The sequence below is a fragment of the Melospiza melodia genome, chromosome 4, assembly GCF_035770615.1.
Source record: "Melospiza melodia melodia isolate bMelMel2 chromosome 4, bMelMel2.pri, whole genome shotgun sequence".
Classification (NCBI taxonomy): Eukaryota; Metazoa; Chordata; class Aves; order Passeriformes; family Passerellidae; genus Melospiza; species Melospiza melodia.
The window spans coordinates 22983539-23004561 of NC_086197.1; the positions used below are offsets into that span (position 1 = coordinate 22983539).

Here is a 21023-nt window from a genome sequence, read left to right on the forward strand (position 1 = left end):
AGGCATCTCATCTTCCCAGGAGAAAAATCCTGGGCGAAGGAATTTTTTCAGAGAATGTGAATGCCACACTTTTAGGAGTCAATGTTTGTTTCCACATTCACAGTTTGTGTTATGGTAGGCCTCACAAGATCATTTAAGAGTGCATGTACACAGACACCCCAAAGGACTTAAGCTCTAAGGAATGTGAAATGTGGAAGCTGAGTCTGAATCCTCTCAGCAGTGAAATGTTTGTTCTTTGGAGAACTGAGGCTCAGCAATGATGTGGGCAGCTGCAGTTCATAACGTTACACCAATTAATAAATGATATATTCACTTTGGACTGACTGAATTAACTCTTGTAATTTGGTGCATGAGTTTTCTGTCAGTTTACCAGTACAAGAGGTTACACATAATGACTTGCATGGATTTAGCTGAATGGCACTACCCCTCTGCACAGAGCCCCTCTTTATCTGAAACTGCATCTGTGCACCTTGCCTGTCTGATCCTCATTTTTTTCTACTTTGCCTAAAAAAAAATAGCCTATTCCTAATACTCTTGTTTGTCAATTTTATAAAATATATTAATTTTAAGACAAATTTTAGGGATTGTGACATTGGAGATCACTTTATTTGTGTGTGGAGAGGGGGAGCCTAGAAGAAAAACCAGAGTACCAGGCTGATGACAAGGTAATATTGTACTGCAGTCTGAGTCAAGAAAGCCCACTCCAAATATTTATGTATGCACACATATACCTGGCATCATTACTTGCATGAAAGATGAAATCATTTTTGTAGATTAATTCAGCCAGGAACTGAAAGTGCTGGAAGAAAGTAATTTCTAAAGGTATACAGATATTAAGAACACTAATTACCTACCTGTTCTTGCTCTACCTCGGAAAAAAATATGTGTTCCAAATGTGAGGATGCTATCATCAGTAAAGAAACTTTCTTTTCACTTAGGTTTTCAATACCCTCTGAAACTCTTGTAACAAATCTGCATGTTCAAATTCTGTCACAAAATCCACACAGCATGTAATTGCATGGGCATGAGTTTGTTTGAACAAGTACTTTGCTCCACACCCCTCCTTAATGAACGTAGCAGTAATAAAAGTGTGCCAGGATAGATTATGTTGTGAAAAACCTCCATGTTTGCAGCTGGAAGGGACCTCTGGAGGTCATCTCATGCAAATCCACTTCTCAGGCAGGACCACCTGATACCCAGCACCATGTCCAAATGGCTTTTGAGTATCGCCAAGGAGAGAGACTCCACATCCTCCACAAGCAACTTGTGGCATTGCTCAGTCCCCCTCACAGAGGAAAAGCATTTCTTGACGTTTGGAGGGAGCCTCTGGGTCAGTTTGTGCCCCATGGTCTCTGGTCTCGTCCCTACCACTCAGGGGTTAAGCCTGCTCGTCACTGCCAAAGTTTGGTTTAACTGCATATCTGGAAGTGTTCCCTGATCCCTACATGGCTCCTTTGCACATTTTAAAAAGACAAGAATCCCCAAACTTCTCTGAGAATGAAAACCGAGGAAAGCATAATTATAGAAGGAAGAGAGAAATAAGACAACATCAGGTCCTAGGAGGAGGGATGTCTGCAAAGAAATAGTCCTAAGCAAATCCTTAAAATAGCAAAATGTGTTGGTGATTAAATAAAGGCACGATGTGAGACTGAATGCCATTCAGAGCTGGGCAGTCAGTGTGGGGTGGGTTACCCCTGCTGGGCAGCTGAACAACACACAGCACCTTGCTCACTTCCCCCTCCCAGTGGGATGGGCCAGGGAATCAGGAAGCAAAGAAAAAATTCATGGTTGAGATAAACACTGTATAACAAATAAGAAAAAAACCCACAACACCATCAACAACAAAAAACAAAGCAATCACTTACTACCAGCAGACTGATGTCCAGCCAGTCTCTGAGCAATTTTTCAGTAAACTCCCACCCTAATTTCATTGCTGAGCATCCATCCCATGGAATAGAAACCACCTTGGTCAGTCTGGGTCAGCAGTGCCAGCCTGTCACCGGCCACAGCTCTGTGATACCAGCACTGCTTTGGTCACCAACCTAAAACACAGCCTTGACCCCACTCTAGCCAGACCTAGCACACAGAGAAAACACTTCCTCAATTTATTATAATTTGTGTAATTTCAATTGCTGTCTGTTCTTCTCTGTGGATACAATAAACAAAGAGAGACAATAAACAAAATGGGATTTATTTTCTTCCAAGTTTTTTTTTTTGTTTGTTTCTTTTCTGAAAATAACTTCACTTAAATCTTCAGGTTTAAAGGACCTTATTTCTAAAGAAATACTTCAGATAAAGGCATTGTACATGTAAAGGCCTTAAATTGTCTGTTGCAAAGGTGCGGCTGTGTCTGGAGTTGTGAATGCAAATTCTCAGGCTATTTTTGAAAACAGTTGCCACAGATGCTTCTCTCTCTGTTCCAACTGATTTCAAGAGGATGGTCTGTCATGCTTCATCACCACAAGACTTACCTACTTTACCTTAAAAAATACACTGCCAGCAAATGTCAAACTGTTACTTCTCTATCTAGTCACAGCTAGAGATCTGCCTAATGTACATTTTTAATTTAGATACTAAATTTTTAAAGCCCCAAGAGTCTTTGGATGGCTGGTGTTTATCAGCCTTCCATATGGAACCACAGAAATATCCATATGTATGCATTTTACCACATGTTAACTTGCTGTGTGGATGTTCATTTCCTACTTCAAAGAAAAAATGCTGTAACGTGTAAATAATCTGATGATTTTTGCTTGTTAATATAAGTCTTCCTGTCAGCACTGATTTTATAAAGGTGTTTCAATCCTTTAAACAAAACGGTTTAGATTTGCAAAGCCAATCTAAGAGTTAGTGGTCAGAAAGTCATCCTTCCAGCATGACTGCATGGCGCTCCTCCCTTTATTATGCATTCCTTGTGTGCTCAGTAAAACCAGTGAGTGCTCACCAACCCTGAAACGTCACTGTGATCTTGCTGGCACTGAAATACAATACCACAAGTTTCAGTATTCTCAACCCAGAAACTGATTACTGAGATTGTTAATCTTAGTATACCAAAGACCTGGAAGTGAAGCAATATGTTACAGATCGAAGTCTGTAAATCTAGGGGACTCAAAGGGAATCTTGCCATTAGATTTTCATTTCAGCTCAGGTTAAAAATGAGGTTTATATTCCAGTGAGAGTAGTATCCTTTCTCCCCCACACCCCCTATCATTCACTGCATAAAGACAGTAGTTTTCCTTTATGGAAACTGATCTGTCTTGGACAAAAAAAAATTACACTGGCTGGCTGAAAAATAATAAAAAATTTCCTCCTGTAAAATGTGTTGTGAGTTACCAATGACCTAAACCCCTTCCTGCAGATCACAGTGGCAAAATTCCACAAGGCAGGAGCAGTTTGGCTGTCACGAATGACTTGTGATGATTTCAAATTAAGCCTGGACTCTACATGCTAATATAGGACATGAGATAATAAAACACCAATAATCCAAGGAGCAACAAAATTATAAGAAATACATTTACAAAGCCAACAGTTATCAAGGATAATAGATAAATTATGCAAGAAGTAAAAGCTGTGTGTAATTGGTTTCATATAAAAACATTGCACTTCACAGGCAGTACTTCTAAGAGAGGGGAAAAAAAAGTCTGGGTTTGAGGGAACAAGGGTTTGAGGGAATACACCAGTGGCTGAATACAGGTATTTGCATAGTGCATTGCACAGCGCAACCACAGTGTCCCACTCAACTCCAACACAGGAATTTGTATCAGCTTGAGGAAATTGGTGGGAGGAGTGAGATCTCAGGACAGCTCTAGCAGAAGTCCCCTATAAAGAGTGGCAAAGGTGTAAAAACTTAAAAATTGACAGAAGAGCCTGGAGCAGCTGGAACAGTTTTGTGACGTTTGACCCCTCTTGGATCACTTCATTGAAGACTTCTCGATAACCAAGTTCATTGCTACACCAGGGAGGTAGATTTTTGAAATTTCTTTAGGAAATTTCTTAGGAAGACAAAGAAGTAGCTCCAGGCCCTGTGCCTGATCCCAGTCCATCAGAGGAGGAGGACAATTCCACACTTAGGAAGTTCCATACATGGGGATTCCAGGGGAAGGGCTCTAAAGGAAAACAATGATTTAAGATGAGCAGAGGAGTGCTCTAATTGACAATATTGTAACATTGTTAGCAAAACGGCTGTGTCAGAGCTAAATAATAAACTATCATTAGCAAGAATCAACTTGAACACTGCAAACAAGCAATGAGACTGTGGTCAACAAAACTCATGCCTGAACTGACTGGTGAGGATATGAGTATTAATATTTTATGAATGTTAAAGACACAGACTCAGTAGTAACAATTTTGACTGGAGCACAAGGATAGTTTAGGAAACATGGTGCCTGGGAAAATTTTAACTCTGGTGGCTGGGGATGTGATGTACTACAAGTGAATAAGAAGCAGTGATTGAAAAAACTCATCTTTTTGTATTAAAAACTGCCTCAAGAGTGGAGGACAAAAGATATTGAACTAAAAACATGTAAGGTCAAATCTATTTGGACTGACAACGTTTGAAAATTTTATTTTAAATATTCACTCATGATTACAAAAAAACCCTAATGCCATAAATTACTTCTGATGAACAAATACAGATAATAATCAGAGCACTCCACTAACTCTCAGTCTAAGAGCACATTTCCACACAAACCCTTTCTGTGTGCTAATTGCAAACATCTAGAGCAGAACTACCAAGCATCAGGAGAAACACCTCTGGTCCAGTCAACTCTTTAGATTGAGGAAAATTACACAGATTCCAAGTTCAATCCTTCAGGTCGTTCACATTCTCTGGTGTGCACATAGAAAAACACACACCTGGAACCTGACTTGCTCTGCTTCCAGTAGATGGTTATTTAGCAAAATGGGTGTGTTTTATGGTGGTATAGAAATTATTCTTTTCTTTTAGGTGAACTGAAAAAGTAGCATATCCAAAGAAATAAAGCTACTATTTCAACTTTTCAGTCTGCTTTGTTCTTACAGTGAATTTTCAATTCCATTTCAAATTCCAGTTTCCAGTTCTTAAATACAAAGAGGCTTCATTTATGTTGGACCTAGATGATCCTGAAGGTCCCTTCCAGCCCTAACCATTCTATGATTCTATGACTGATTTATTAGACAATTAACAATTATTTAGTCTTGTTTATTTTGTAGAAACCCTGTATTAAATTGCAATTATTTTTTTGCTGTGGCACACATTGGTAAAAGATAAATTATAAAAGTTACCTGCTGACAAGAGTAATGAAAGCAGAACCATCAGCACATTCAAGGACTGTTGACCACAACTTGTCATCGTTGGCTTTCATTGGTCCATTAGAGAATTATCTGTTGGACAAGATGCAACATCATGAATAAATGTCTGTTTCATCTCCTTTCATTGTTCAAATGTTCACTTCCCCACATAGCTTTGGTAAAATGACATGGCTTCGCACATTAGGGGAAAAAAAAAATCAATTTTTTTTCTAGAATTTTTTTTCACTTTTTTAAAGGGAAATCAATTCTCCTTTCTATGATTAAAATTCCTTTCTCATTTCACCATGGAGATATACAGCTGTTTACATACTTTTCATTAACCCAGAGTAGAGATGAATCATATGAAGTTTTTACTGAATATTCATATGTCCCCTGTAATCTACATCCAGCAGAACTCTGTTTGTTTTACTGTCACGAGAACAGGCTGTTGTATTATACGTGTAAGGGCCAGAAAGGAATAAACAATAGAAAAATAAGCTGACTGCTTTGAAAGTCAATCTGTTTTACCCCATTAGAGGGTGCAGTCGCTCAGAAAGTGGGTCAGCAACTGAGATGGTTGGAAACACTTCAAAAAATGTCTTTTCATTAGCATCAGAGCCTTTCATGGGATTATTATTTATTGTTTTCCTGGGACAGAGAGTGAGAAGTGATGCAGTTTGATCTGACTGGCAGCCCTCGTTGGTGTTTCCCAGACAGGGTGAGACCAAACTCCTCCTCTCTTCACCTTGATTCAGCAACAGCAGCTGCAGCAGGGACTGTCCCAGGTGTCACCACCAGGAGGACTGGTGGCACCTGTCATCGCCATCACTGATACATCCAACTAACTCTGCGTCTCAGAGGTTTCCAGCGTCCTGGACTCACACAGGCATCAGGACACAAGAGCAGAGGTCAGTTCTGCCTTTGTGCATGAACCCTGTGTGCACTGGGGCCACAGACAGGATGGCCCAGGGGGTGCTGCAGCAACCTGGTGCAGGGAATCCAACTCCTGCGCTGCTAAAAGTGTTCTCAGGTGTTTACAACGGAGCAGCCTCGGGAAAAAAGAAAGGGAATGGCAATTTCTGTAAAAATTACACTGCTCCTGACACCTCAAGAGACACATTTTGCCAAATGCCTATAAAATAAGCTGTATATGAATATGCTGTATTCTATAAATACTACATGGTTTACTAGTTGGTGTCTGCTCCAACCTACTGAATCAAATTAAAATCTCCAAACAATTGCACCTGCTCATAACAAAAGGGGGAGGGGGTGAAAATTAACACACCACGAGCAACTGAATTCTGAGTAACAGATGTGGGCACCAGAGGGGAAACATTGTGCTACCTACAAAGTGTTGGGAGGCAAAAGATTCCTCACTAACATAAAATGCTGTGTGTGGCACAAGCAGATTCACCAAGAGCTATCTTAGCATATAGATCACAAATCTAAAAATCGGTGTAACTTCTTGTGGTGGTTTCAGTTCAAAACTGGGCAGAAGCACCATTGTAGGCCTTGAAACACAAGTCCTTTAGAAACATAGTACCCCTAAAAAGATTAAATCAAACAACAGAACTCAGTTCAAAAACAACCTTATCAATACCTGGGCTAGGGAACATGTCATTAAATAAGTATACTATATCCCCAATCACACACCAACTACAAACAAAATAAAGAAGTATATTAGACTATTAACCACCTTACAAACATTAAGTAAAAAACATTTCAAAAATTAGAAACAACATCTAACAAAAACCACCTAATTAATTAACACCCGTGACTCTACCAACCAAATAAACCCTACCCAATCTAAACTTCTACATACAATATACAGAAACAAAACCCCAGCAGTACATATCAAAGGCTTATTAAGGAAAACAGTTTAAATCAATTCTACCTCGAATACAGACAAACCCATTTCATAGCATTGTCTTTACTCAGGGACTGAATTACACACAGTAGATAATACAGAAAAATAAAACAACACAATTTATACCTCAAGAAGATCTGATTATTAAGTAAAAACTATATATAAATATCACTATTTACTAAATATTACTACCATTATCTGTGTATAACTATATATTTTATGTATAATATATCTACACTGCTGTTCAGGAAATCACACCAGTTTACACTGTTTGGTGCAAGCATGATTAACACCCAAACCACTGTATTTCTACCTTTAAAATAAGCCAGTTCCTCCAGAGGAAAACAATTTGAAGCTTTAACACTGTAAAAAAAAAAATAAAAGTGCAATAAACTAAGAATGTTAAGTAAGAGTATTTCTCATGAATACTGAAAAATGCCTTCCTCCTTTTCCAGAGGGAATATCATATTAATTAGAAAACTAAGCAGACTTAAAGTTGGAACTGGTTTTTTATAAAAAGAATAATAATGAATACAAGCCAGAGGTTGAGAATGTAGGCATTTACCACATGAAAAACAGCTGCAAAGAACAAGCTATTGCCAGTATTGATAGGAATAAAAGGAATTTGATATTTTCTTCAGTAAACCAAAGCTGCAGGAATGTTGGTAGTGATGCATTAATAAGGGAAATCTTGGCCTTCTTAACAGCTAATTAAAAAGAGATCAATAAGCACTCCTGTTGTGTATCTGGGATGACAAAGATGTTTGGTATAGCTGAGCCTATTAAATATTTCCATATCAAGAATAATTCAGGATGACATTAATGAGTTGATACTAAGGTTTGCAATTTGATATTTGCATTTCTATGCAATTTGTACCTAGTTATTTCAGCAGAGCTGGCTGGGGGACACATATATAATTTTTTCAGTTTGTTGGAAAACAATGGCAAGTTTCAGAGGACCTGTAGAAATGTAAGAAGATTTTTAGAAGTAAATGAGATAATTCAGGTAATCAAAAGCTTGTAAGTGTGATGTCAATCCAGAGAAAATTAATGGCATGGTTAACATGCATTCCAATTAACCATTAATTAGGGAGATAAATATAAGTAACATGATCACTATGCGATTTTGGCAAAGTTAATTTTATTTCTTTCAGGGCTCTTGACTAAAGTAGCTTAAAGATAGTTATAATGTAGGAGACACCTGTAAAATATCATGCAACTTGAGCAGGCAGTAAGAATGATGAAAACAAGCTTCTTATCAGTTGTGGAAGAATAACTCAGTCTGGAAATCAGGTGCATGTCTTGGAAAGTACAATCCTGTTAGTAACTGAGTACAGCCTCACTGCTAATCTCTTAAACAGCACTGCGGGTATGAATCTAAAAGCTTTTTAGGGAGGGAAAATTTATTGAATTATATCCAACAGAATGGACAACAATGAAATTGGCATTTTAATCCAACTCATGCAATGATTGCATTTTATAGAGTATCAGCTGGGAGGATCAGAGAGGGGGACTAGATAGAGATGCATATCAAAAGCCAGCAGAGTGACAGAATCTGTGTCAGTGAATATATACATCTAGGTAAATTTTTGTGGTGGTAGTGAAATGCTCCAATTTTATAACTTAATAAGCAATAATTTATTGCTTCAGTGACCATTACACAGAACAAGACCATTTTTGGAGGACAGAAATACAAGTAACTGTTAATTCCTTGACTATTTTGAATTTCTTACATGCTGCTGTCCAGCTAAAGCCATCGTATTTGAGCAGTACCACAATGACATCTCTGAGGTATCAGAGGTCCACTCAGCCACTGGACGAGATGTGCAGGACAACAGGTGATGTGCTGTAAGGAAGAGCTTAAGTCATACACAGTATTTCCTGATGTCAGGCCACAGAATAGGGAGGGCACAAACATGGTAATTAGCAGTGGTCTAGATAAATAAATTATTATTTATTATTGTTGTTATTAATTAAAGACTGATGGCATTTTAAAGCAAGAGCATTACATCTGAAGGATGGAGGAAAGGAAGATTTAGTTGTAGTCTCTTTTTTTTATTTGTTTTTTTGAGTAGAATTTGAGGGTTTGGAGGCTATGTGATTGTTTTCCTTTTAGTTCAGCAAACCAGCAAATAGAAGGGTGGTCTAATGCATCAGTTTTCATTTTTAATGCACCATTCTAAGCTTATTTGTGGTCACTGTGGAGGTAAGGATGATGCCCATCCTTTTCCTCCTGCTTTAAGATTCATACCCTCACACCACCTCCTCCCTTCTGCTGGCAATCACAATTTCAGCTACCCCAGAAAGCAGACTAAAGAAGTGTCTGAAGAATCACATTTTAGAGGCCTTTTTTCACTGTTTGTCCACATCTTATCCTTGTTCCCCTCTCTCACTATTTTTTACTATTATTATTATTACTATGCAAGCAGCTGCATGGCAGTTAGTTGCAGGCTGGGGTTAAACCATGACAAAGATCTAATCAGGAACAGAAGAAATGGTCCTCACTCATGATTTTTGCTATCTTCTGATGAATAAGGATTCTGTCCAGAATCTTGTTTTCCCTCGCAAAAAATGCAGCCATGCACGATCCAAAGACAGCACCACTCAAAGGAAAGGTGCTGGTAATGTTATGATCAAGGGGACCATAGAAATGCATGAGCTCATTATGCCAGATTTTACTTTCCTGTGACATTTTAGCTCTCACTCTGTTCCTACCTACACTGCTTTGGTTATCCTCATAGTTTTATCTAGCTGTCTTTTCTTGAAGGGAATCAGTGAATCACTGCAAAGAAAAGCTGCCAAGAGAAACAACCATTTCATGAGGGAAGATTCTGATGAAGGAATTATTTTCCCCTGACTTTGAAGGAAAGTTATGTTTAGAAGAGATGCCTGAAAAACAATACACATTTTGCATTTTTTGGTTATTAGGAAGAACAAAAGGAGCTAGAGCAAGAGAATTTATTAAACACATCAGCACTGCCTCACAAGCTTTCTCTCTGCCTAGAACAGAAAATAGGGCAATTCAGGAGATCATTTAATTCCTTTTTCCTGCCATACGATTAAGACCATCTAAACCATTCTTAGCAGAAGTTCACAGGATTCCCACCACCAGTGGTTTTCTAACCTTCTCAGTCAATTCCCTAGAGAGTTTCTCTACCCTAGAAAGGTTTCCCTATACCAAATTTGCAGCCCCTTTGCTTTGCTTTAAGCCTTATGTCTCGTGGAGCTGGAAAATTATTTACCTACAGACACACTGGTTTCACCTCTCTGCATCAATCTTTTAGTTAATACATACAAGAAATGCTATCATATCTTCACTCAGCCTTTTCTAAGGCTAACAGCTTACACCTCTTGCAATCTTTCTTTTAAAAACATCCTTGTTATACCTTCTATGCCCCCTCTTTGATCTGCCTCTATCCTTTATAGCAAGGTTGTGCAAGTAACTTCAGCATCATTTTGTATTCAGTGGTTTTGTATTTTCTTAGTGCCCTGAAAGTCCTAACAAACACCCCAAGAGCTGCCAGCTCTTCCAGGAGAAATAAAAACACAGCATTACCAAAGTGCAGAAAGCCACGGAGCTTCTGCTAATTCTCGGTTACTGCAAGGGCACACAGGTAAATCCCTCTGAAATGAAGAGAGGCACATCTGCACTCAGACAAAACCACATGGGTAAAAATGCATCAGGACTACATGAGAGACAATGCTGGTGCACTGTGGCAGCAGTAAGGGGATGAGTAACACGACCAGAGCATGACAGTGGTTGAGAAAGCTGTTTAAAATTAGAAGGAAAAGAAAAGGCTGTGATCCAAACCTAACTCCTAGTCTGGCTCTGTTCACTTCTCACATTAAAGAGGGCTTAAAAATGCATCCAGTATGTGCTCATGAATGCCATTGCAATGAAATTACAAGCTTACTACAAAGGACGCAATATAAGTGGCATGAAAGATTTCTGATTATTAAGAAAACATGTGGTTTCCCACGGCAGCAACCTCAACAAAATGTTTATGACAAACAGATACTAGATTTCAATTGACAGTTGCCTTACTTGAAACAACCTATGAAAAGGAGCTGCTGGTAGAAAACCTTCTGGACTGTGATGCAGCACTAACATTTCTCAGTGCCTCTTCCCTAAAAACATCTCACTACACAAATGCTGGAAGTTAAGCACGTGTGAGTCCCGACCCAGCTGCAGACAAAGCCTTTCCAGTCAGAGCTTTAGTACTGCTAAAGGTGAGCAAATGTATATTACACCACCTAGGCCACAAAATTCTTCCTCTTTATTTCATGAATTTTATAATTTAAAATATAGACTGCTGTGTTTTATTCCACCTTCCCATGTTTATTATTTAATACAGCTGTTCTCCAAACAGTTATGAAGAGACAACATTCATGAATCCTAAAAAACAAAGCTCTGAAGTACAACCTGAAGGCCAACTTGTGAACTTCAAGCTGTTATTAGCAGGATGGGGTCAAGATACCTGCACATGCCACAAGTGTCATCTGTCACAGCCATTCATTCCTCTCCTTTTACCTTTATTTTTCCCCTTTTCACTAACACATTTAGTTGGTCATTGGGAACTGTCCCACAGCCACATCATAAACATCCAAGTTGGAATAGGATTTTAGCAGTTCCCACAGTAGAGTCTGATACAGAAGTTAAAAGGTCCCTTTATTACAAGAGTATTAATTTTAGAGAGTCGGTGGTGCATTCAGACCTTATTATCACAAAATTTAACTGATGAGAAAGTTCCACAACAGAGCACAAACTCTCTATTCACAGACAAATTCTAAACCGTGTCCATAGCAGATGTAAAGATATTAAAGACAATACCATAATGTAGCTGTATGCAAATAAGTGATTCATTACATACTTGCATGTGGTAAAATAAATATTTAATTTCCTAGATTTATTTCTGATAAAGGTCAGAAAATCTTAGACTGTTGTCTGTTCTACAACTGGCCTTACACTGTATACATTAGACCTCATTTTGAGGAAAAATACCCAAATTAATTTTTGGAGACAGTCGGCTTTATAAAAATAACAGCTGCAGTTGTGATGATTTACTGACAACTAACTTCAGCTACAAGTTAGGGGCAACTTTCTCACTTGTCATTAAGCAGGATTCATTCTGCAGCTAAGAGCTGCAACCTTCCCTAATACTCTGAAGCCACTGAGAAAATATTTATATTTTCTCATTTGCATGTATTTTATTAGCCTGAGCATAGGCAGCTGATAAAGGTTTGCTGTAGTCATCCAGAACCCTTATTTTTAGTGAAATAACTCGTTTCAGATGTACACCTGGACTACTGAGTCAGCTGATCTACAATCTTGGGAGCTCAACTGAGTGCTTTGCTAATGAATTCATAAATCTGCCAGGGTGAGACAACCAAACTATGCATGAAACAAAGCAATCTGAGAAAACTGAATTTTCACCCTAAAATTATGAATGGTCTTGATCTCCCATGAGGCAGGAATGATAAGGAAGTATACAGAGTTGTGTAATAATATTCTAAGAGAGTTTAAGAAAGGGATAGGATACATTTTTAATGATTACAAATCTCTAATCTCTACTGTTAATCAAATTTCAGTTTTTAAAGAAATGCAAGGCTCTTCTCTAGGGAAACTTCTGCTTGGGCTTTTTGAGTTACTTTCAGTACAGAGCCAAAGCAAATGTGCTTTAATTTAAAATATTACCATGTTTTAAATTAATATTACAATTTCTACTAGTTTATGTGAAACAGTTTGTCCAAGTAATTCTAAGGATGTTACTAAGAAATGAAATGAGTTTTTATAGTAAGATTAGAGGTTTTATAACAGCCAGGTTTTATAAAACTCCCAGATCTAATCCCTCCTTCTGCTTTAGAGTATAGCTCTAAAACTTGTGAATGTGTATACCTGTAAAAAGGGCAGTAGATCTGGCTTGTGTATTTTTAATATCTATTTGAGAAAAAAAGTAATATATCATCAGTTTATCTAGTGAAAAATTTGAGCACATTTTTGGTTTCCCCAATATGCTCTCAGCTGTATATACACAGAAAGCAAAACTACCTACAGTCTCTCTGGGAACATATTTTGACACATTTTCCTTTCAAAATGGCCTCTTCTGAAAAATAAACCTTCCAGTGCAAAGTCTGGGACATCTAAATTTTATTTAATTCTCACATTCTTCAACATCAATTATCAACATCTGTATTTAATCAGATGGGTTTCTAACATTCTGTCACTCTGCATCTGTAGACATTTTCAAATGTTATTTTGTTCAAAAGTGAAAAAATAGGAGCAGCAAGTTAAACAAAACTTGAAGTCAACTCAGAAAAGCATTAACTTGTTCATAGTCAATACAAAGGAAATCAAAATTCTCATAAAGACTTTTTCCTCTTTCCATCAGCTTTAGAAAGAATGTTTCCTTTTACAAATACAAATTATTACTCCATTCCTTTACATTCTAATTAAACATTTCAAAATGCAAAAGACCCCATTTTTTCCCCTCTAATAAGGATCATTTAATCATACCAACACAAGGTGTAGCTTCTCTGACCTAGCTGGATCTGCACTACAAGTATTTTGACAGCATTATTCCAACTTTCCTAAGGATAACACCTCTATGTGCAAAAGGCAGGTCTTTTTTTTTTTTTTTTTAAGCCTGATACTAGTCCTTTAAGAAGAAAATAACTCTGAATTCCTGCAAACATTTTGGTCAAAGCTTCCTCACCCTGTTGTTAAAGAAAAGGATGAAAAACATCCACTGGAGTAAACTGAGAAATCAGAGAATCAAGATGAAAGGGATCCACAAGGATCAGCAAGTTCAAAAGAATTTTCCTCTCCTCTTAAAACATCTGCAAATATTTCACATAGTGAAATGTTTCTCAGTAACATCACAAATGAAGGTTGTTCCTAAAGCAGACTCCAGCTAAGGAAAAAGGAAACTGTGTGGGAGCCTTAACCAAGGACTGTAGGAAAGAAAAAAAATGCACCATAGAAGGTGGGAGTAACTGCCTTTTCACCTGTTCTTTTCCCTCATTCTGACTGAACAACCAGCCTCACACTGCAGGAGAAAATGCCATTTTTCACTTCTGCACACATAAATACCTTAAAAAGCTGGTTTAAAGGGCAGTACATGGCTGTACTACTGCAACCGTCCTAGCTCACAGCTATTCTAATTAAAACCCCTGAATTTTCAACCCCAAGAACACTGGATTGTTAACAAAAGCTTAATTTTGAAAGTAACAAGGCACAGAAACCAAGGAAAATGCTAGTGAATCCTTTGTCCTCTCCTCTTAAGCAGAAATACCTGCAGGACAAAAGAAAGGACAATTTTTAGTAGTCAGAACAGCAGGTGTGGAGGTTGCCAAGCAGAAGCAGATAAAGCATGCAGAGCAACAGAAAAGTGGCTTTCAACAATTTATCCTTTTCTTCTTTTTTTGAGCGTGCAATTTTTGGAACTGAAAAACCAGGTAAAACAAAGCTCTGCTGCTGGTGGCGACATCACATGGCCCCAAGCTTTGTTTCACACCCTCTGTTTTACAAGATGTTAAAACTGCTTATTTTATGCCTAGCTTGGGGTGTCTGCAAATATTATGTGTGCACAGAGGTGGGTGCAAGAGGAACTGCATCCAAAGGCTTGTACAGAATTCCACAGAAATTCAGATTCTTGGCCTCCCATGGATCAAGCATCAAACACGCCTCTCCTCACTGAGCCCAGTGCAGCTGAGCAAAATGGAAACTACCAGAAGCATCAGCTGCAGAACAAAGCCACAGTTGTTTAATATTTATCTCAGTGGGCAGGTTTACATCTCTCACACAGAACATAATCCAGGGTGTTCCAGCTACTACAATCAACACCACATTTTGGCTCCAAACAGCCCCATCCCTAAAAGTGGCCTCCATCTGAAACATTTCCCATTAATAGGTGCACAACTACAGCAACACACAGAGAACAGTTTGCCAGAACTTTCTGAAATGGTTCTTCTGAAAGTGAAAAGTGACATGCGTTTCCCACTTTCCTTAGAGACCAAGAGAACCACTCAAATCCAAATATTTGGTAAGTAAGGATAAAAGTACAGCATTCAATCCAGCAAAGCTATTTGCCAGTAAGCAATACTGCAGTCATGCAGTCTGTTCCTTCTCACAGATATTTTGGAGTCCAAACAAATGGAAAAAAAAAAAAAAAAAAGAAAGAAAAAAAAAAGACAAGTGCAGGGGCCGCACTATTTCTAGTTTACAGAAAGGATGCTGATGCTCAGAGCACTCACAGCCATAACGGAGGAATACAACAGACTTGAGGTCTGGACATCAAGTTTGTAGACCTAATGCTTTAAACGGGAAACACTGATTTAAAAAGCCATGTGGAAAACAATCAGGGTAGGAAAATAGAACTTCACCTATGAGAATACAAAGTCACTTGATGTTTAAAAGATTTTCATTAAGTTTATGTACAGAAGAGAGCATGGTTTGGGAAATCTCCTGAGTCCAATTTAGTAATGGTCAACTCTCAAGTCATGTGCAGTGATGGCTCCTGGACTGGTAAAACTGAGATGTGGTGGTCACAGGTTGAATACAACTTTCTGATAGGAACCAGATGCTAGCCACTGCATCTTTGAGATGCACTTACGAAGCCTCTGACCCAAAGAACTGAAAATTTAATTAAGCCTCTGTATAATTAAATACACACCTCAACTTAATGAAAGATTGTGATGAAAGGATACAGGGATACCAAGATCACTTTAAACCATCCTTGCTGATAACAAGTGTAGGTATTTAAAGGATCACACCTAATTTCCACATTCAGATAGTGAAAAACAGCTCAAAATTATGCAAAGATGCAAAATCAGAATATAGAGTTTTAAACAACAAGAAGTATTTTAAAAATCAGATGCCTTGTTTCTGGAAATTTTAGCTGAACAACTGCTTTTCCTCTGCAATAATACTACATTACATACATTGCCTCATAAAAGTTGACATGAAAAAGTCCTTTCTCATAAAGGGAACAGTTTCTCACATTCTCCTAATGACCCATTCTTTAGGGTATTTTAGCAACATGAAATTAGTTACATTTGGTAAGCAGCAATTTTATAACCATATAATACAGATAGTTTTAGCTATTTCCCTTAAATAGGGGACACAGAAAGCTGATCATAAAATATATTAAAAAAACCCCAAAACATCAACAACAACAACAAAAGCTGGAATTACAGGCTCCAAGGCAGGGAGTACCAACATGCTTGCAAATTTTATGAGCAGAATGTAATTTTAATGCTGGTATCTCAAGGCATTTTCAAGGTCTGTTCCCAAACTGTTATGCCTATGGTAGCAATACTTCTTGTCTAATAAAAATCTCATCCTTTTGGCAGCTGCCACAGATGCTCATTCTGCAATCATTTTCTTTTCACCAACCATAAGGCCTTTGATGCCCACTTTGTAATACACTTATTAGTATGGATGGAGTCACACAGCCCAGACAATCCATTTTGTGTCTTGGCATAGTAAACTACATCCAAAATATATTGAATGGTGGAATCCTTAGACCTTCAATATAACTGAACTGAATCTAATGGAGTCTGTGAAGAGCAGAGAGGCTTTTCATACTTAAAATTAACCCATTTCAGTTACAGGTAACAAACCAGAATTCCCCACATAAAGAGGCCTGATATGGAGAAAAGATTGAGAACTGCCTTCCTTATTTTACTTGGAATGACAACTCACAGAGACATCTCTGAACAACTCTGGGGGAAAGACAGCTATTATTTTAAGAAGCAAATTATAGAAATATTTAATTTCTAGCTCATATAAATGAGACAGAAACTGAATGACAGCATAATGAGAAACAGAGTTGTCCAAGTAAGGGAATGGTAGCCAGATAACCTGATTCTATTCCTTCTCATCTTCTACTTCTTTCAGCTGCTTAAATCATTATTTATTCCCTCCAGCAAAACTGCTGAATAGAAATTATCAGATCTGAAAATCTCTTTCTGTTTTTTAATTTTTTTCTGAATCATTATTTTATTAAAAATCAAAGCAGTCCATTCCTCAGCTTCCTTGGTAATCAACTGTCTTCTACACTTCTAAACATATTGCTGTGGTTTGTGGCATTTCAGCAAAGGTCATATGTCACTCTCTTTTCTCCTTGTCCTATTTTTTTTCCTTTTCAAACAAATCCTTATATTGGGTAAACTATTTATCCAAGAATCCTCATGTTTTAATATATGGGCTTCATCAGTTAAAAGGGTAGACACAGACTACAGCATGGTTTTGTAAAATTTCCATCATGTAATCACCGTCTAGGATTACTGTCCTGTTTCAGAAACCGTAACACTGGCAAACGAGGCTTTTCCAAGGGCTCCTGAGGAGTCAGTGCCTCAGCTGCTGGAGCTACTGTAGATCCTAAGTGTAACCTCAAGTCAAACAAACTTCTGGATACATAGTAAGTTTGTCTTAGATATAAATTTCTGCTATATTCCCCTAACAAGGCTAAAAATGTTATGAAAGAAAAACTGATTACTGAAAAATCTTCATGCAATTATCATAGCAATAAATTATTTCATTGCTTATATAAATGTCTGCTTTTCTCCAGAGCTCTTATCAGCATGGACATCTTTTACTTCAATTACTTCTATTGATCAGCTGTAAATAAATAGTAAATGCTACTGGACCAGATTAACATTCTCTTATTCTTGCTTTACAAAAGGGCTGATTTGCCCTCACAGTATCACTACTTTTGCATCCCACTTCCCAAAAAAGTTTCATTTCTCAGTATACTCCCTCTTTGGGACAAGTTCTGTGTCACTTGTCCTGTGAGAAATATGGGAGAAACTCAATAGTCTTTGATAAGGAAAGCAAGCTTGGATCATAATCCTTATTTCAAAGAAGCACTTAGAAAATGAAATATTGAAACATCAATTAATTAAAGAAGTAAGGAAATATTTTACATTAGACTGATATTTACACATAGTTAAAAAATAGTATTTTCTTTGAGAAGGAACATCACACTAGGTCAGAAACCTTATCAACGGGAAACACATTCAGTGAGTAAGGAATTCCATTAAAAGGAGGCCTTGTTCTTAACCTGATATATTTCTAGCTAGGAAATCTCACATGATGCTTCTCTGACATACCCTCTTTTTCCTGAAAATGCCAAACCATAGGGCAAACCTGAAATTTCATCATTCTTGTAAGCTCTAAGCATAGCAGCTTCTGAAGGCCATTTTGAACAATGAATTTCCAAGTCAAGTAACGCAATTAATCATCTCCCTTGTATGACAAGGTAATTAACAATAATTGGGAAGGCCGTTCTAAATTACAGAAATATCTCTCAGTCTAAGAAGAAAACTCACCTTGAAGCACAGCACTGATTAAAAAAGAATACAAGGAAAATCACACTTAGGGAAGCACTTCTCAGTTAATCAGGCCTTTAGCGTGAAACTGCAACATTGTAGGCACCAACTTCCACTCACCCCTCCCAGCAAGACTCATAACCAGGCTTGGCATCTGCACTGTGCCTGCCTTCCAAACTCCTTCCTTGTCAAAAAGAGGCTCTTCAAATGAAGAAGGATGTAAAATGTGCTCAGAGAGGAGGGCACGATTCATGTGGAGAAGTGGTAACTTTCCTCAGGGAAGTCAAGAGGTGGCAACCAGAGCTGAAAACATCACAGCATGCTAAGAGTTCCTGCTGCATATTAAAGAGCGAGCACATTTGTTTCTCTAGCATGAAAACACCTGGAATCTTCAAACAGATTGTCCTGGTTTGAAAAGGAATTGAGTTTTTTTGGGATGCTGTGGTCAAACCAATAGGCACTCAGATTTGGATACTGGCACCTGGTGTGGCCACTGAGGACATGGATACGCCTCTGAGAACACAGGGGGTTAAAAGCAGAGCACTCCCAGCGGGGGAAGCTCTCTTGGGTTCCCTTGGTGCAAGAAGTCAGAGCTGCCCTGGCGGCTGCGGCCTGGGCGGGGAGGGGAAGCCATGGGCCGGGTGAGGTAGGCCGGGCCTGGGGCAGAGAGGGGAGGTGAAGGCCCCGGCAGGATGGAAGGGTGGAGGAGCACCCAGAGGCATCGGGCAGCCACACCCCACCCCAGGAGAGAGAGGGAGAGGGAGACCGTGCCTGTGCCCCCTTGAAATTTGATAGCACGGCCGGCCAAGGAGGATAAAGGGGGTTGCAATGAGAAGGTGCCCAGCAGGGCATCGTGGGAGTTCTGGACAGGCAGAGCCTGAGATTTTTAACCCTTTTCTTGGATGATGGAAACCTTACAAATGAGGATCCTCCTGGAGTTGAATGAGAAGAGAGATAAAGATGAGATAAGAGGAAATGGGCCACGAGAGAAGTTGAGAAGAATCTTAGGTGGGAGGGATGATGGAGTGGCCTTTGGCTGGACTTTTCTTGTATAGCCATGGACAGAACCATTTTTCCTGTGACACAGAGACTGCATTTAGGGGGAGGCAATGGCTTGGAGCCAAGAGAGTGCAGTGATGTGATGTGAAGGAGTGCGTGAACAGAGATGACGGGTGAGGAGGGTGGTTGGTGCCCTCTGTCTTTAGGGAAGGAGAAGAAGATCTCTGTTCTCGAGACCCCTCGGCCCCAGGGGGTGAATTTGGGGGGGAGTGGTGTCCCAAAAGTGAGAGACTGTGGAAAGTGGAACTGGGCAAAGCATCCTTAAAAGGGGAACCCTAGAAGCAGCTCTGGTCCATGCACAGTGGTGAGAGCACTGGGCATGGAAGGAAGATGTCACGATGGCAAATGATCTCTGGGCGGTGCCACGTGTGACATGGAAACACAAGAGGTATCAACTTTCAATGGTGTTTCCAGGGGAAGCCTATGGCACAAGAGGGACTCCTCTCTCCTTGATGAACTGAGAATTGATTATCTAAGGGGTGGTGATGGACTGAGAGCTGATGATCTGAGAGGCGGATATTTTGGAAATTTGGTGGGGGGAGGAGGAATGTTTTTGGAAGGTTTTCATTCTGAGTTCTGTGTGTGTTTCTTTTTATACATAGTTGTAGGTTAATAAAGTTTTTCTTCTTTATTCCTAAGCTGGAGCCTGCTTTGCTCTATTCCTGGTCACATCTCACAGCAGACATCACGGAGAATGTATTTTCATGGGGGCACTGGCATTGCACCAGTGTCAAACCGTGACACAGATGAAGCAAGCCATGAAGAAACCCAGAAGGCCTTGTTTCTTAAAGCAAGCAGAAAGCAAAATTGGCTAGGAATGAAGACAGATAATACAATTAAAGGTGACTTGGTTGATGCTGCTGGGCAAGGCTGGCATAGCATCCAACATTTCCCCAGCCATGGGCTGGGGGTGGGCAAGGTCCCACTAGGGGACACAGCCAGGCCAGTGACCCAAACTGACCAAAGGGATACTCCAGACCATGTGACATTGATTCAGACAAAACCTAAGAAAAGGAGGAGGAAGGGGGAGCATTGATTATTTACTATGTTTGCTTTCCAGAGCCACACTAGAACTCTGCTTCCCTTGGATGTTGCTTGCTGATGGGAAGTAGAGAATAAAATGTTTGGACATTTTCCTTCGCTTGTGCAAATCCAATCTTGGCTTCTGCTTTAATAAACTGCTTTATCTCATCCTCCTTGTTTTCCATATTTTCTTTACTCTGTCCAGCTGAGGAGTGATAGAGCAGCTTGGTGAGCATCCACCATACAGATACTGGGGTTTGCCTGGCAAGGTTCTGGTGGTGGAGGGAGAGCTACAGGGGTGGCTTCTGTGAGAAGCTCCCAGAAGCATCCCCCATGTCCAGCAGAGCCAATGCCAGCCCAGGCTCCAGGACAGACCTGCCACTGGTAAAGGTCAAGCCTAGCAGAGAAGGTGGTGACACCTAGGGAATAATGGATTTAAGAACAAAAAAAAAGTTCATGCACAGCTGTAATTGGGTAC

The 21023-nt window shown here is 39.2% G+C and overlaps 1 protein-coding gene across 3 annotated transcripts in view; it reads right to left on the reverse strand.

Moving 5' to 3' along the window:
* The window catches only part of SHISAL1 (shisa like 1), a 73606-nt gene that overhangs the window by 33592 nt on the left and 18991 nt on the right, over positions 1 to 21023 (reverse strand). For all 3 annotated transcript variants that reach the window (XM_063154279.1, XM_063154278.1, XM_063154277.1), the window contains exon 2: positions 5260 to 5358. In XM_063154279.1, the coding sequence (XP_063010349.1) occupies positions 5260 to 5326 (67 nt within the window). In that variant the 5' untranslated portion in view covers positions 5327 to 5358. The remainder of the gene's footprint in view (positions 1 to 5259; positions 5359 to 21023) is intronic.